This window comes from Anguilla anguilla, chromosome 6, assembly GCF_013347855.1.
Source record: "Anguilla anguilla isolate fAngAng1 chromosome 6, fAngAng1.pri, whole genome shotgun sequence".
NCBI lineage: Eukaryota > Metazoa > Chordata > Actinopteri > Anguilliformes > Anguillidae > Anguilla > Anguilla anguilla.
In genome coordinates this window covers 50522517-50541006 of record NC_049206.1, presented here as the reverse complement: position 1 = coordinate 50541006, position 18490 = coordinate 50522517, and the positions used below count along the sequence as shown (strand labels likewise).

At 36.7% G+C, this 18490-nt stretch overlaps 4 protein-coding genes across 4 annotated transcripts; all 4 read left to right on the top strand.

Moving 5' to 3' along the window:
- Positions 1-1056: 1056 nt before the first annotated feature.
- On the top strand, positions 1057-2487 carry LOC118229414 (trace amine-associated receptor 1-like). Its single transcript, XM_035421354.1, has 2 exons — positions 1057-1138; positions 1411-2487. The coding sequence occupies exon 2, from the start codon at positions 1420-1422 to the stop codon at positions 2455-2457; it is 1038 nt and encodes a 345-aa protein (XP_035277245.1). The 5' UTR covers positions 1057-1138; positions 1411-1419; the 3' UTR covers positions 2458-2487.
- A 4510-nt stretch (positions 2488-6997) lies between these two features.
- On the top strand, positions 6998-8045 carry LOC118230208 (trace amine-associated receptor 4-like). The gene has a single exon (XM_035423021.1). It carries the CDS (start codon positions 7002-7004, stop codon positions 8043-8045), a length of 1044 nt encoding a protein of 347 aa, XP_035278912.1. The 5' UTR covers positions 6998-7001.
- Positions 8046-10987: 2942 nt separating this feature from the next.
- LOC118229381 (trace amine-associated receptor 3-like) lies at positions 10988-12864 on the top strand. The gene is made up of 2 exons (XM_035421293.1): positions 10988-11123; positions 11640-12864. Exon 2 carries the CDS (start codon positions 11668-11670, stop codon positions 12721-12723), a length of 1056 nt encoding a protein of 351 aa, XP_035277184.1. The 5' UTR covers positions 10988-11123; positions 11640-11667; the 3' UTR covers positions 12724-12864.
- A 3424-nt stretch (positions 12865-16288) lies between these two features.
- On the top strand, positions 16289-17757 carry LOC118230395 (trace amine-associated receptor 4-like). Its single transcript, XM_035423393.1, has 2 exons — positions 16289-16300; positions 16620-17757. Exon 2 carries the CDS (start codon positions 16653-16655, stop codon positions 17700-17702), a length of 1050 nt encoding a protein of 349 aa, XP_035279284.1. The 5' UTR covers positions 16289-16300; positions 16620-16652; the 3' UTR covers positions 17703-17757.
- Positions 17758-18490: the final 733 nt, after the last annotated feature.

Genomic DNA, 18490 nt, shown 5'->3' with positions numbered 1-18490 from the left:
AGAAGAGCAGTCCAGTAGTACTAACTTACCCTCGATAAGTCTAGATGCATGGTCTTTAGCACAAAAAATAAACACTTTATGGTTTGGTTCCTTAGTCAAAATAATGGAATAATTCTTGAGTAGGGAAAAAAATTAAAAAGTGAAAAATATCCCACACCAATTTGAATTTGACAAAACCTACTTTTGCAAACTAGCCCAAGGACAATAGGCTGCCTGTCAGCAAATTAGGCTTCAACGTATCTGTGGATTCTGTATTTGAATAATTATCAAAAATATTGAAGTTTTTAAACAGTAGGGCCCCCATGTCACAATTTTGTTACAATCACAAAACTTGGCATTGCCTGTGATGCAGCTTGGTCATTTTGGTGGCCTTTAGCCAATAGGTGTTGCTGTAAGAAGAAAATACATAAAAATACCTTTGAACTCCTCAGTTGTTTGACCACTTAAGTTGAAACTTTGCCAGCTATGGCTTTGTGTCTCCCATTGGGCATACAATAATAAAGCCACATCTGAAAAAAAAAGGTTGCCATCTGCCAATCAATTTTCAGTGGGCATGTGAAAGGCTGATCCTCATGGTTATCTTTATTATTATTATCATTATTAATATCATATCTGCATACTACTGCTGAACTAAAGGCCACTTACACAGTTTGTGATAGGAATATTACACCATGCTCCAGCCTGATCCTCATGACACATGTATGTTGGTGACCTCTACAACCAAGGTACAACCAAGTTCAATTTTGATTCCAGCCCAATGGCAGTATAATCTGAATTCCCAAGTATTGATTATCACAAACTGTGTAAGTGGCAGTGCAGGAGCAGAAGTTTATTAAACTTATTTTTTATTATAATCCAAGGTATCTATGCTACAAATTCTGTTTCCCAGATTCACAGTTAACAACGGTTCCCAATACACCATATTATGCTAATGGTGTGGGTGTTACCTCTCACACGCTACTCAGAGATATAAGCTGGATGTTCGCAGGCTCCTTATACACATTATATTTCTCTTGAAACAATTACCTTTAATGTATTTAGATATATAAGGTATTAGTGAGATTGGTTTAAAAAAAAAATTCTATAGAGAACAAATTACAATTTATATTCAGTTATACTTTCTGTGCGAGAGTGTCAGGTATGTATTAAAACTTAAGTAATGCATATGGTGAATATTTTAACTTATTTAGTAGTGTATTCGATTTTCATTTAAAGGTGTATTAATGAGCTATTGTGACAACAGGTCTTTGTGTCTCTAAATTCTGTGCATTTCTTGTGACCAGTGATATTACATGAAACTGAAAAAGAGTAACTTGCTGCTAAACATGAAACTCCGTCAAGTCTTACAGTGAGATGTTGGGAAATGTGGGCAATAAATGTTTCTCTTTTCCTCTGTGGTTTTTCCTTCAGCAATTGAGGATGAGTTTCTCAAACATCTCCAGCTACAGCATTGTTTCCGCTGAAGCACATTTTTGCTATGAGTCCTTGAGTGGATCTTGTGAGATGACAGTTCTACCCATGAGCCTGCAGTGTCTCATGATCCTGTTCATGGGGTTGGCCATATTAATTACAATGAGTGGGAACCTTCTGGTCATTACCTCAATAGCACTCTTTAAGCAGCTGCACACATCCACAAACTACCTCATTCTCTCGCTGGCGATGTGTGACTTCCTGCTAGGAGCATTTGTGATGCCCTGCAGTGCAGTACGGTCTGTCACAGGCTGTTGGTACCTGGGTGACTTCCTGTGTAAACTCCACACCAGCACCAACATCATGTTGAGCACCGTCTCCATTTTCCATCTTTCATTCATCTCAGTTGACCGCTACTTTGCCGTCTGCGACCCACTAATGTACAGGTCCGTCATCAACTCTGCTGCAATCCTAATCATGCTCACCATCAGTTGGCTGGTCCCTGCTATCTTTGCTTATGGGATGATCTTTTCTGGGCTCAATGTAAAAGGAAGCAGGGATTTCTACGAGGCACACGTACAATGTTTTGGAGGCTGTCCAGTGTTCTTCAGCCGTGCTTCAGCAGTAGTTGCCTCTACATTCTCCTTCTTCATTCCTGGCCTGATCATACTCAGCATCTACCTGAAAATCTATGTGGTTGCTAGAGGCCAAGCTCGAGCTATTAAAGATATGGCACAGCAGTTTCAAGTGGAGGGGGAAAATGTATCTAGGCAACGGGAAAGAAAAGGAGCAAAAACCCTTGCCATAGTGGTCGGAGTGTTCCTCATCTGCTGGGCCCCCTTTTTCCTGTGCAACATCATTGACCCCTTCATTGGTTATTCTATTCCCCCAGTGTTGATTGATGCCCTTGTTTGGTTTGGTTACTTAAATTCAGCTCTTAACCCTGTGGTTTATGCTTTCTTTTACACCTGGTTCAGAAAAGCTCTGAAATTAATCATTTTTGGTCGATCAAAAAATAATGCTTGGCAGATGCAGCTGCACTCTTAACAAATACTTTTCTTGTCATTATTGTATTGCAAACACTTAATAAAAACTCATTTTGTGAGAGAAGTATTCATTATTCATACATACTAATTATCATGTACATACTGTGTATATCAGCAGTGTAAGTACATTTATTAATAAAGCCAGGCTAAGATTTCTAATAATCTTTGAGAAAAAAGCATGAACATTTCTCTAAGTTGAAAAATCTTTTTTTTTTTTTGTTTCTTGTTTGTTTTTTGTAGCCATTAAATGGCACTGTACGGTCACCCATCCTGTCAGTGACCCACCCTGTTAACAGAACATTATTTATTTATAACTGTCAGCTATCGGCATGTACTGTATATATACTGTACTGCTGCAGTATGCCAGGGTGACATGGGCAAATTCAAGTGGAATGTTTATTGCCATTTTAATTAATACACTGGATTTCTTCATCACTTAATTTTTAAAAATGTGTTTTGATAAAAATGACCTAGCTTATTTAGGTTGAAACGCTCTAGTCCTGCTTGCCCCATGGAAGGGGTGATAAAAAAAGGTAAGAATTGGTTGACTGGGACATTTTTTAGGGCCTGCAGTACCTACAGTACTAGAATTTCTCCAAATGACAACAAGTCTGTCAATTATTTTCTGCGACATCCCAGAAATCTTCAGCGTATTCTTACAGTCTGATGTAGCCAAATTATTATACCTTTTGGCTATTTCATTAAAGATTTTTTATAATCGGAATACAAACATTTCTATTTCAATGCACATCTGAGAACAGATTTCATTGCCACATCATGATGTAGCGTACAAGAGATCTGGGACTCTTTCACAAGTGGGTGGCCTGCCGCAACAGAGTAAAAAGAAATCTTTCTTAAACTGATATCTTATTATTGGATCTGAAGTCAAAGAGTAGGATGTCTGACAACTGATATTTATTGGTCATTTTGTAAGAGCATTATTGTTTTCACAAAAATACTCCCCATTCTGTGTAAAAATCTGTGAGTGCATTTTCGTAAACACAGATTGTTCCTTATGCCTGTACCCGTGGGGCATTCATTAGACAAATCCATTTATCTGTTCTGCCCATTGTAAGAAAGCAAGGGCACAAAAACACAAACATAATAGTATTAAGTCTTCAAATTTCCCTCAATCTCTCCACTAAAGAGAAGACATTTGCAGGACAGCAAATGATTACATCATTTAACAGGACTGCATGTACTGACATCTTGCCACTGAGAGTTAAGTCATCATTAAAAGGCTAACCTTGCAGAGAGGTGCTAACAGAGTCCCTTGGTTCCTCTGGTTTGTGCAAGAAACAGACCAACAAAACAGCAGCTTTATGTGGATGTATGTGGTGCGGTCTCAGCAGATTAATCAAAATAGGTCCAACTGACGTAATCATGTGAGCTGGTCTTGGAAAAGACCATTAATGGTTCCCAGTGTGCCTCTTGATAAAGGCACACTGGGAACCATTAATGCTTTTAAAGTAAACTGTCTGTCTCCTGCAGTCATGTTATCAATAAGAATAATTATATAATATCCCCTTGCATTCAGTTTTTGGAAATGGTAAATTATAAAAATATTAACACAGTGAAATCATTGACATTAAGAAAAATGTAGATACTGTAATTATACTTCTGCAGTCATTTGAACATGCTAATTTTCCTACACTGAATCAATGAGACTATATAGAATGTTGCATCATATTTGCTTAGAGCAATGCAAGGATGATGCAAAACCTTTTGCTTTCTTCATTGAATCATATGTTTTTAAGCAAATATATAGCCAATGAAAAGTTTTGTGTGTGTGTGTGTGTGTGCCAAATATTTTTGAATTCCAGCTTAGATTTTCTGTTGGTAACACTGTTAGATTGTTTCCCCTCAAAATAGGAAAAACTGATTTTTCCTCATGATGTAGAACTCCTTTAAAACACATGGACCTGACTGAGTATGCCATCATTTAGAATTCTGGGTTCTACATGTTAGTCCAAGTTAACTCTTCTTGAATAATTTTCCATACTCATTTTCGTCAGTTGGTTCCAGTTGGAACTATCAGAATTTTAAATAATAGGAAGGTCAGTTTTCACTTTGACACAGATAAATCCTGCCTTATAATTTAAAAGTCCCAAATTATAGGCCAGTAGTTGAATGGGTTTATATTTAAGGTTTAATATTTAAGGCTCCAATCATGTTAACAATGATATGCATGAATTGAAGTTCAGGCAGCAAGTAAACAATGCCAATTACAGTCTTCTGATTTAGCTTTGGTGTTTGGGGAAATTTTGTCAACGCTAAAGTTTAGAAATTTTAGGCCTATCCGTGGTTACAACGTCAGTTTACTAGTAATTGTTTCAAGGGTTTGTAAATTAGGAATATAGTGTTGTATTATGTCGGAGTCGTATGAGTGTAAATGTATCTCTCTTTCTGTCAGGGGCGACAGAGCTACTCTCCTGTATGTTTAATTGGCTGCTAGACTAACAAGACAGCAGGGAGGAAGTGATGTAATTTCAGTGGGTACAGGGGGAAGTTGAGTATATATGGAGCCTCATTGCCACAATTAAAATAAGTTTCATATTGCTTTTAGATGTACTGTAGAGGCCTGTAGTAAAATGCACTGTGTACACCCTTCGGTTGCAGTGCTCCTTCTGCATAAGTGATATAATACATATTTTCCACTTCTTTTTGACAGAATTCCAATGATTATTCTGATGATTTAGCCTTGTGTGGGCCTCTTGAGTATTAACTTAATGTTTCAATTAGAAATTTCTTCCTACCACCAAATGGATGACAATATTGGAAGTTTAGGAACTGCAACAAGGACAAAGCACAGAATGTTATTGTTTTCATGAAATAATACTTAAAATATTTAATTACCTCCTTGAGCTTTATTGTACAGACCATGTATAAAAATGTGAATTAAATTCTAAAATTAAAATTGTACTAATGAAAACGAGTAATGTATTCTTATGACTGGAATCACCAAAGCTTCCTGTTCTTAAAAATCATTTCCATAAAATATTTATCTCCCTTCTCTGAAAGTCATTGCCCATGCTTGCTGGACAACCAAAAAAAAAAAAGGATCAAAACACGATAACATGCAATACAATGTATATCCTAGTGGTGAACCCATAGGCACAATCACCTGATTAATCATTCAATAAGCATACAATGACCTTCATAAAAGCCATTTCTATTCAGAACAAATGGAGAGGAAGGAGAGTAAACATGGTGGACAGTCATATGTTGCGTTTCTACATGACTGAGTGCACCAGTATCTGCCTGGTACGTCGCACACAGACGGATTTAATATATTCTGCACAGCTTGTAATGTGTCATACAATGACACAATACAATAGATTGACATTGCACAATCAAAAGACCATCAATCTTGGTCTGGTTGTATGGAGATCAACAGCAAGGGCCAATCATCTGTCATCAGTACACAAGAGAACTTTGAGGGGTGGATTGATGTCATCCATGATATTACTGATGTATTTTCATTTATTTTCAGTTCATCTGTTTCAGTCTATTTTCTTTTCCTTTTTAGCATATCCCTGCTGCAATCTATTTCAATAGTATGAACAGCCTTTGATGTATCATTTGTGTCAGGTGGCATAACTGCCCTTTTAACTTGTATAAAATACTTCCCAAAAATTGAAAAACAACAATATAGTCTCTATAAATATAGGCTTAACCCACATATCTGTGGTATGAATAACTACACTGAACGCATCATGTATTTATTTCACAAGAAAACAGCAAAACTAGAAAAATACATTCGATTTTTTAATTGAAATCACAATCCAAGGGTAAGGGAACGGCTATACGATAAAATAGTTTAGCTTTATTTATTTTCACGAGGGGTTTGAAATTTCCAGTGAAACTGAATTGTCCAGTGGGGAAAAAAGCTAAATTAAAATTTATTTATTTATTTATTTATTTAATGAAAAATGTTATCAAACACCCATACCACCCAAGTGTATTTCTGTGTGTTTTTTTTTGTTTTGTTTTTTTTCTTTGTGACTGTAGATGTGCACATCCCACATATTTCACATATAAAGAATATCTAAATGCGTCATACTGTATTTGTTATTGATGTGGGTGTCACCCTTTCTCGTTTGGATATATAAGCAGTCTGACCAGGAAATACTGGTCATTGATGCGCAGGCAGATATTGTGGATGGCTCAAAATGAAGCTATAATCTTTGTGAGTATTAATGTTAATGATCAGTCAGGTAAATTGTTTAGTTTAACTATACAGGAATAAAAAGTAGTTAAAGCATTGAACAATCATATTAACTGGAAAAGTTTTCTCAGGTAAGAATTTAAACATAACATTAACTGGAGTACATATCTCAAATACATGTATTGTTAATGCATTTTTGTGTATGTAATATTTTGATAAAATGTTGCAGCCCTGACAAATACATGGCATTTTACATTAGGAATGTAATTTTCTTTGATTAATTGAATAAAACATGTTCATCTGAAATGTGAAAATTTGTAATACACATATTTATGTGATCTAGGCAAAAATTGGAAGTGTCCCCAGAGATGGAGAACATGGGTCTTAACTTGACGGGAGTTTCTGCAGAAACACAGTACTGTTTCCCACACCTGAACGGATCCTGCCAACGAAGTCAAACACTGACCATCATCAAAGCAGCCATGTACATGTTCATGGCTTGCACCATTCTGATGACTGTCTGTGGGAACCTGCTGGTCATCATCGGTATCTCTCATTTCAAACAGCTCCATTCTCCAACAAACCTCCTCATCCTCTCTTTAGCATGCATAGACTGCTGCCTAGGGTCATTTGTTATGCCCTATAGCATGATCAGATCTGTGGAAAGCTGTTGGTATTTTGGAGAAATTGCATGCAAGATGCATTCTGCCTTTGACATGACAATGTCCACTGCATCCATTTTGCATCTCTGTCTCATTTCTATAGACAGGTATTTTGCCATCTGTAAGCCTCTTTGGTACAGAAGCTCAGTAACCATGAACAAAGTAACCTGTCTTATTGTCATCACCTGGTTATTTTCCTTTGGATTCAGTTTTGGAGTGGTTTTTTCAATGGTTAATTTAGTCGGAATGGAAGAGTTAATCACGATGAACTCCTGCACAGGGAACTGTCTTCTCATTTTCAACAAACAGTGGGGGGTAGTGGCTGCTTTAGTGGCCTTTTTCATTCCAGGAACAGTCATGACATCACTCTATCTAAAGATTTTCTATGTTGCAAGAAGCCATGCCAAAAAGATCAATGACAGCTTGTCTGCACCAAGAGCAGTAACTGACAAGAAAAATCATTCATTTGAGCAAAGAGAGAAAAAAGCTGCAAAGACCCTTGCTTTTGTGATGGGAGTCTTTGTGTTGTGTTGGTTGCCATTTTTTGTTACCCTTATTGTTGATCCTTTCATTAATTTTTCTACTCCTCTGAGTGTAGCTGATGCTCTGATATGGTTGGGCTACTTTAATTCTACCTGCAATCCTCTCATTTATGGATTTTTTTATCCCTGGTTCCAGAAAGTTTTTAAAATTATTATATCAGGAAAGGTTTTTCAAAATGGCTCTTCTTTGTTAAGCATTTATATAGAAAATGTATAAAAATTAAGTATGACTACATTTTAATGATCGTTTGATGGTCCCATAACTGAATTGGTCCTGCACTCAACACATGGGATTTTGTAAAATATGAGTGCTTAGAACATCAGAACATCCAAAAACATATAAATCCTCTAGACATTCAAGCTAAAGCATCGTTTGGTATAGTGGCATACCTCACAGATTAGAATGAAAACCAGTCATTTTTCAGTCTGGCTGGAGGCTGCAGTGGGAATTCCACAATTTCCCAGTGTTGCAAAGGGGAGGAGAGTTTCAGTCAGCAAGTTATTCTGCCACTCATCAGGTAATAGCATCTCATCTCCGTACACATGAACAAAAGTAGTTGGCAAATGCAAGCACATACAGTTAAATGCAAGCATATTGGGGCAGTGACATTTTTGTTTTTTGTTTTTGTTTTTGGCCCTGTACTCCAGCACATTGTATTTGAAATGAAAAATTATGAATTTATTTATTTATTCATCCTTTATTTATACATGAATAGTGCCCTGGTTACATAAAAAATATAAATAAAAATTGTAACAATAACAATAGGCAAAAGCCATTACATTATACAAACTGGTGAACAGAAAATCTAATTAACAACCAGTCAAAAAAAAGAACAGAGAAGATTATCCGTACCAAAAGTTATTTTAATCTGAGTCATTATACTCAACAGGTGCATATGCTCTCCTCTACAATCTGGCCAGCCACCAGAGCTTTAAACTGGCTGAGTGGTCTCAGGAAGTTCAGTCTAAGTGTACCTTGGAGTTTATTCCACATATATGGTGCATACAGGCTAAGTTCTACCTAGGTCTGTCTGTACTCAGGGTGTGTCTAATGTAATGCTAACAACCGCATGGTGAGATAATATGGAAGTTTCTTAAGGAGAGCCTTGTAAATAAATAAAATACTACTATTCGTATAGTAAATGAATAAAATACTGACATAGGGCCAGCGATGGCCACCCCATAGCCTCATACAGACAACAGCGGTGAGCTCATCGGCTGTAATGAAATGCAGAGCCAAATGTTAGACAACATCTAATGGCCTCAATGGCTAGGTCTTATACCTTTTTGTTGCAACCTCAGACATGGCTTCCAAAGCAATATGTTGGGAGCAAATTTTGCAGCCTTCAAAAACCATGATAAATGTATCTTTAGAAAATCATTACAGCTTCAAGTACATTCATAATTGTCTGAAAATCATCAGAAACAGAGCATTGTATCAAAAGTTAAGAACATGGGACGTTGCACTCTTCCTGCTGTTATATTTTCTAGCTACAACCATTCAGGACTTTGTGCAAGTAGCTGGGCCTGGTTGCAAGGTAGCTTGATTTAATGGTGGGCATTACAGACACAAATCGTTTGATTCAGTTCCTTTAAAGGATTCCTTCCTGGATTTGTTCACCAGTTCCTTCACTTCTCTCGTTCAGACTGAGAAAGAGAATCATGCAGTGACAAAAAGGTCCATCTTAAAGCAATCAGCTAAATTTTGGTCTGTACTGGGGATGCAAATTTCACGCAATTTTTTTTATCGATCATTGGCGTTTATTAATAATAATGATTAACTGATAAGTTAAATGATAACTGATATTGGAGTCATTGATAAACTGACTCAAATAGTTTTTGTCTCACTCTTCCATGCCGAGTTCCTTTCAGTCTGGGTTTAGGACCAGGTACAGCACAATCTCTGCAGGTTTTAAATGATATTATGTATGGTCTCGATAGTAGAAAGCACAGTGTTGCACTCTGTTGATTTATCCAGAGCCTTTGACACAGTTGATCATCAATTACTGTTACAGAGGTTATCCAGTATTGGTTTGGATCCTACAACCTGTATGTGGTTTCAAAATGATCTCTTTGATAGGTATCAGTGTGTAAAGGTAGGTGAGACCCGATCTCAACTTTCACATATTACCAAAGGCGTACCCCAGGGTTTGGTCCTGGGGCCAGTTTTATATCAACAACATTGTTGCATCCCTGAACACCTGTAATTATCATCTGTATGCTAATGATACTGAATTGTACTGTTGTTCTGACTGAATTCAGTCTGCTGAACTTTTATTAAACAGTTAGGTAATACTATTGTAGCTTACCAAAAAAATGTTCATATTGATAATTTACCAAATATGTTGCAATTAAACCTCAGCTATTTTTTTTTTTTTTACAAAGCCATGCTCAGACTGCTCAGTATTTATCCTCACTTCTGGTCTGGAATACTACATATCATATGTGTTCTGATTGGCTGGTTCCTACTATTCCCACTGTTTACTCCAATCGAGGTCAATCTGCATTCTACTTTAGTGCCCCTTACACATGGAATTTTTTACAGTAGAAAATAAAAATATGGACTCATTGTATATAGTTATATGATTGACTTTTAATGTTTCATAGTTTTCTAAATGTCTGAATAAAAGCATTTGATTTAGCATGCAATGTCTTTGTTTTTTCCAGTCACGACTCACGAGAAGTAACTATTGGTTTTGCATCAGCTTCATCTGACCAATACCGATAATGAAAATTTTAACTAACATCAGCTGATTGATATATTATGCATCCCTAACAATATATACTATCATCAAAGGACAGTTAGTACATATTATATTTATGAAAAGGACATAGACAATACATGTGAAGACAACCATACCTTTTCATATGCAGTCCTAGTTGTGAAAGTAAATAAGAATTATTAAACAAAAACCAATTCCAGATAATTTATGGTAAGGTACAATAGTACTACATTACAAATTCAACACATTTCAAACCTGGAAGAGATCCATCCCATGGGAGCTGGATCAGAGTTACCTACTGTTTTTTAGTTTCACAGGTAAACAGATTACATCACCTCCATGATGCGTCACCTATGTCATTGATGTGGCCTCATTGGGGGAATGTTTGAGGATATAAAATTGCTGGAACATATTTACATCTATGGGTTCAAAGAATTCACCCACATATATCAGTTATGAAGACTTGTTAAATCTAACAAGGTATTAGGTGGGAGAGGAAAAACAACTGAACTACATGTGAAGCAACTAGAACATACAGATTTTCAGTAATACTCACATAGTCAATTTTGCAGGTAAGAAGTTTCATGATATTATAAATGAAAAATTTGTATTTATAATTTTATTGCTAATTTATAGTACTTTAAAAATACTGTGAGTGCCATAATATTTGGAACAAAAACATAATTTTATTGATTTGCTCTTTGCTACATTTATTTAAGGGTATTTTTAAATAAATTTTGGTTTCATCAAGCACTCTTATACCTGCACTAAGGAATCAATTGAACACACCTAATCAGAAACACCTGCGCTGTCATTTGTTCCAGACTTTATGGCACCCTGATATGGGGGGACTATTTTTAAAAAGTGCTGTACATGGTGAAACCAAAATGTATCCAAAGTAAAAGCTGAGAATGTACACTTTAACCATATGTGATTTGCTTGATCATCAATATAAAATTGTGGAGTACAGAGCAAAAGCAAAAGAAATATGTGTGTCTTTGTCCCAAACATTATGGTGCTCACTGTACATGTGTATTTCAGCAAGAATTAGGATTATGACGGACACAATTTTTTTTAATGATGTACAGGAGGAAGCGGCTGAAAGTGTCTCCATAGATGGACAGCTTGGGTATTAACATGACAGGAGATTCTGCAGAAACACTGTACTGCTTCCCACACCTGGAAAGATCCTGCCCACGAAGTCAAACATTCATCATTATTAAAGCGGCCATGTACATGTTTATGGCTTTCAGCATTCTTATGACTGTCTGTGGGAACCTGCTGGTCATCATCTCCATCTCTCATTTCAAACAGCTCCATTCTCCAACAAACCTCCTCGTCCTCTCTTTAGCATGCATCGACTGGTTCTTGGGGGCTGTCATTATGCCGGGTAGCATGATAAGAACTGTGGAAAACTGTTGGTATTACGGTGAAGCCGCATGCATAATCCTCTCAAGTTTTGACATGATGATGTCCATTGCTTCCATTTTACATCTATGTCTAATTTCTGTTGACAGGTATTGTGCCATATGTAAGCCTTTCTGGTACAGAAGCTCAGTAACCATGCAAAAGGTGGCCTGTGTTATTGTCATCATCTGGACTTTTTCTTTTGGATTTGGTTTTGGGGTCTTTCTCTCAAACTTTCCATTAGCTGACCTGGAAGAGTTCGTCATGGCGAGCCCGTGTGTAGGGAACTGCGTTTTGGTTATCAAAGGAGAATGGGGAGTCGGATCAGCTGTATTGTCCTTTTTTGTTCCAGGAATAGTAATGACATCGCTCTATCTAAAGATTTTCTATGTTGCAAGAAGCCACGCAAGAAAGATAAATGACAGCTTAGCACTGACAGGAGCAGTATATAACCACAAAGACCATATGTCTGAACAAAGAGAGAAAAAGGCTGCAAAGACACTTGGCATTGTCATGGGAGTCTTTCTGTTGTGCTGGCTACCATTTTTTCTCACAGTTATTATTGAAACACTCCATCATTTTCCTAATATTTTTTTTGTATTAGACCTTCTCCTGTGGTTGGGGTATTTAAATTCTACATGTAACCCTCTCATTTATGGATTTTTCTATTCCTGGTTCCAGACTGTGTTTAAAATGATTATATCAGGAAAAGTTTTTCACAGTGGTTCTTCATCATTCAATATTGGTACAGATCATTTTAAATAAAGTGGCTCACACTGAAAAAATGAATCATTTTAATATGGATGACAAAGGAGCAAATACAACTATAATGAAGCTAAAAGTTAACTCCCTTGCTCTTTAATGAGCTTGATGACACCCTCAGAGTAAACATTTTATAAGCCTAAATCAAAGTGTCATTATCAATTATGAATAGATTTTTTTGTAACAAAAAACAGTGTTGCATATTTCTAAAATATGGTTTTAATAAATTGACTGTTCCTAAAAAAAAAATCATTTAAAATGAATTGCAATGTTCATTAAAACATTAAAACAAATAAGTTCAAATCTCTGATCAATCTGCCCATTGCAGTCATTTCAAAATTTCTAACCTCCCCAAAGAAAGACTTTGCTGGACCCGAGCTAACACCTCATTACACCAGAGACTGTACAGAAACCTTTAATTGCATGTAAGCTGGTAAAAGCTGGACCGTCATTAACAGTGAACCTAAACCAGAATTCCTAATAGGGCCTCCAGTTTCCTGCATTTATGTACATGCTAAATTTAAAAAAAAACAAGCTGTCTCAACAAATTAAGCAATCACTTTACAGTAGGCAAACAAATATGTGTATTCGGTCTACAAGTAGACACAACAGGAATCACAAAGCATATGGAAATTGAATTGAACAAAGTTGTTCCTGCAAGAAACTTGCCTGTTTATCATCAGTCACATTCTCTTTGCTTATCTAGTTCTAAGGAAAAACTATCTGGAGTTATTGCTTAAAAATATTCTGGAAAAAAATTCAGACAACCCGTAATGCAATTACCATAACTAGCTACACCAGTTTCCCCTGTGGGTAAAAATGGCCATATGTACCTCCTCTCATTCATATAAAGAATTTTCTCTGTCCCTGCACCTCCCCATCTCCAGCTATATTGCATGATTTTTGTTTAATCAGTCCTTGAGGTCCAGAGAGGGGAGTCAACAACCTCGTCCAGCAGCCAACCATGCAATTCCACTCCCGGAGCCCCAAGCCCTAGATATAATGAAACTAATGTACATGTACTTGTGCTATTCACAGCACGTCCTAAACAAAACCTTGCCAACTGCATAAGTAATTGTGAGAAAATGTTATTCTCCTGCAAACTGTAACACATGAAGCAGCATTCAGAATGATAAAATCATTCTTGTAATTTTTCCAATATGTTTCACTATAATAGGACTGACCATTTCTGCCTAAGGATTCCTGAAACACATAGTAGTATGACTGTAGAAAACTGCAAAAGCACTGCAATTATACCTCACATCCAATGCAACTTAGGCAATGTGAAATACCATTGTGCTGACACACTGCAGGTAACTGTAATACCTGCAAATCAACCCCTGTACCCTAATTGGCAAAATACCCTTTCTGGGTGTACATGTCTGGTGTACACCAAGAGAACGGTACAGGCCTGAATGCTTGACCCCTATAGTGAGGGGGTCCGGTGGCCCTGTCACGCTGTGGGGGCATTTTCCTGGCATGGTTTGGGTTCATTTTTCCCCTAAGGGGGAAGGGTCACTGCAAATCAATACTAATGTATTCTCAGTGCTCCCCTTTATCCTATGATGAAGCATTGCTATCCTGATGGGAGTGGTCTCTTTCAGGACGACAATGCCCCAATCTACTGGGCACAAGGGGTCACTGGATGGTTGATGAGTATGAAAATGATGTGTATCAAGTGCTATGGCCTTTGCAGTCACCAGATCTCAATGAAATTGTACACCTATGGGAGCTTTTTGGACCATGATGTCAGACAGCACTGTCCACCACCATCATCAAAACACCAAGTGAGGGAATATCTTTCGGAAGAATGGTGTTCCATCCCTCGAGTAGAGTTCCAGAGACTTGTAGAACCCCCCCAAACACACACATACATTTATCACACTAAATGGTTTCAAATCTTTGAACAAAATGTAATATTAGACAAAGAGAAAGTGAGAAAGCACAAAAAACATTTTGAATAGTTATTTATATAATGATAAACACCCATATCACGCATGTGAAAAAGTAATTGGCCCTTTTAACTTAATAACTAGTTGCACCACCTTCAGCAGCAATAAGCGCTACCAAACACTATAATTTGACATCAGGCTTTCACATCGCTGTGGAGGAACTTTAGCCCACTCTTCTTTGCATAACTGATTTAATTCAGATTTTGAGTATAAACTGCTTGTTTCAGGTCCTGTCACAGCATCTCTGATGGGTTCAAGTCAGGTCACTCCAAATTTTAGATTTATTTTCAGCCATTCAGATCTCAACTTGATTTTCAGTTTTTTGGATCATTGTCTTGCTAAATAACTCAGTGACACTTTGGCTTATGATGACCAGACATTGTCCTTGAGACTTCTGGGACAGAGCAGAATTCATTGTTCCTTCAATAATGGCATCCAGGTGCTTTTTTTGCATATGTGTGATGGGCACTGATGTTATCTTGGTTAGCGGTGGTTTTCTGTCTTTATACTTTTCCATGAATCCTATTTTTACACTGCCTCTTTCTTATTGTGGTGTCATGAACACCAACCTTAGCTGAGGCTAGCGAGGCCTGCAGTTCTTCGGGTGTTCTTCTGGGATCATTTGTGACTTAATGGATGAATATTTGCTGCTACCTTCGAGAAATTTTGGTAGGCCACTCCTGGGAACATTTGCCAGTGTTCCAAGTGTTCACTATTTGGTAATAATGGCTCTCTGTGATTTAGTGGAGTCCCAGAGCTGTATAAAGGCTTTGTAACTCTTTCCAGACTGGTATATTTCAACAACTTTCTTCCAAATCACGTCTGGAATTTCCTTTGATCACGGCTTAATGTGCTTGTGATGCACATTATAGCTTTGTGGTGACTACTTTGATGGTAAGGTTCAGTATGAGTGAGGTTTAGATTCAAAAGTGCTGGCTGCAATCAAGCCCAGCTGTGTTCAATCAGCTGAATTTAATTATCAGTTAATTTGGTTTGGTTTGGTTGATTGCATATAAATAAAGGGGCAATTACTGTTTTACATGGGTGATATGGTGTTTTTTCATTAAATAAATAAAATTATAATTAAATAATAATACTTAAAAAATTAGTTGTGAGCTTACGCAGTTTCCCTTAGTCTAATATTACATTTTGTAATCTGAAAAGATCTGAAACCATTCAGTATGACAAATTTGTAATAATAAAGACAATTAGGAAGGGGGAAAATACTTTTTCATGGCTTTTTCATCACTGTATCATAAATGAGAACCAAACAGTATTTTTTGTGGTATCGTTCTTAGTCCAATAAAAACGATGTCTCTAAAACTACTCCCCTCTAATCGTCTCCTTGGTAATTAATTAATTAATTAATTCAATAAGAGCAACAACCAGAAGAAATCCCTACCACAGATTACATCACTTCCCCAATACATTATTCATGTCATTGATGTGGGTGTCACCTTTTGCTGAATGTTTGTACATATAAGCAGTCAGATCATAAAATGCATCCATAGCATCAAGGAAAGCATACTCATTGTAAATCATTTAAAGATACCTTAAGCATAATAAGTCATAAATCTTAACATAAATGTGGCAAACTTATTTCCAGTACTAGTCATTCAGTTTGACAGGTAAGTAGCAAAAAAAGGAGGCAGGGTACATTATTGTTGTTGTTGTTGTTGTTGTTGGTAATAATAATAATATTAGTCGTAGTAGTAGTAGTAGTAGTAGTAGTAGTAGTATTGGTATTATGTAGTCAGACAATGCAGTTTGTCTTATTTAAGGTTTTAGTTAATGCTAAAATGTTTGAATGTGTAATGAATACCAGAAGTTCTTTTTATAATGTCACTGAGTATATATTAAAATAATAATAATGCAAATCGATAATGCAGGTGTTTATTTAGGCAAGAGTTGTGAAATTTATTTTAAGAAAATTTCTATGATGTACAGTACAGGAGGAAGCAGTTTAAAGGGTCTCCAGAGATGAAGAGCCTGGGTATTAACTTGACAGGAGATTCTGCAGAAACACAGTACTGCTTCCCATATCTGAAAGGATCCTGCCCACGAAGTCAAACACTGATCATTATCAAAGCGGCCATGTACATGTTCATGGCTTTCACCATTCTGATGACTGTCTGTGGGAACCTGCTGGTCATCATCTCCATCTCTCATTTCAGACAGCTCCATTCTCCAACAAACCTCCTCATCCTCTCTTTAGCATGTATTGACTGCTGCTTAGGGTCCTTTATTATGCCCTACAGCATGATCAGATCTGTGGAAAACTGTTGGTATTTTGGAGAAATTATATGCAAGATGCACTCTAGTTTTGACATGATGATGTCCATTGCTTCCATTTTGCATCTCTGTCTAATTTCTGTTGACAGATACTGGGCCATCTGCAAGCCTCTTCAATACAAAAGCTTGGTATCCATGCAAAAAGTGGCCTGCCTCATTGCCATCATCTGGATTTTCTCTTTTGGATTTGGTTTTGGCGTGCTTCTCTCCAAGGTTCACTTAGCCGGCATGGAGGAGTTCATCATGATGAACTCCTGTGCAGGCACCTGTTTTGTGATTCTCAACAAAGAATGGGGAGTTGTAGCGGCGTTAGTGGCCTTTTTCATTCCAGGAACAGTCATGACATCACTCTATCTAAAGATTTTCTATGTTGCAAGAAGCCATGCCAGAAAGATAAATGACAGCTTGGCAGTGACAGCAGAAATAAATAACCACAAGAACCGTATGTCTGAACAAAGAGAGAAAAAGGCTGCAAAGACACTTGGCATTGTAATGGGGGTCTTTTTGTTGTGTTGGCTACCATTTTTTACAACCATTGTTGTAGATCCTTTCATTAATTTTTCGACTCCTAATAGTGTATTTGATGCTCTTATGTGGTTGGGTTATTTTAATTCTACTTGTAACCCACTAATTTATGGACTTTTCTATCCCTGGTTCCAGAAAGTGTTTAAAATAATTTTATCAGGACAAGTTTTTCACAGGGGTTCTTCATCATTAAATATTTGTTCAGAGATGTAAAAAACCTTCTCTAATCACAAAATTGCAATTAAAGCTTTTTGTAAGATGAAACAGTGCAGCATTTTTCAAAAATGTGATTTTTAAAACAATGAATTGATATTATAACAATGTTTTAATGATATAAAAATAAATAGCTTACATAAATTCACATATACATTAAGCTATATAAATTTCTGAGAAATCTTGACTGTTGATGGATATTTGGACTCGAGAATAAGAAGGATCCAAGTGACTTTTTTTATCAAAAATGAGTTATACATATTCATGTACTTTTTATATCATCCATCTTGTGTGGCTGTCTGGGAGATTATCAAAGCCCAGTGAATGTAAGGATTTGGAGGCCCAAAACAAAAGGCTAGTGAGGCCCCAACATCGGATTCCCATACCCCAATTTCATGCATTTACAACAACATATTAACTACAGCCAGCCATTTGTATGAAATCATCTATTTGAAGGACTTTTAAAAAATTTTAAATGCAGTTATATAGCGCTACAAATCTGGTTGATCACATTGACCATCATCATCAAGGTTGAACGAAATGTAATTACAAAACCATGGAAGTAGCTGGAGAAAGCAGTGATTCTCTTCTCATTAGTGCCTGTCAATCCATTTTACTCAGTTTAATGTTTTGTTTTAGTTATTATCTTTATTTATTTATTTTTTTTGTCAAGGATGCTGAAATAAAGTTTATAAATGTCAATTTTGAGGGTAGTGCATTGTTTCACATATCATTCACAATGTGCATTTCAAATACTTCTGTATACTACCAAAGCTCCTCACAAAATG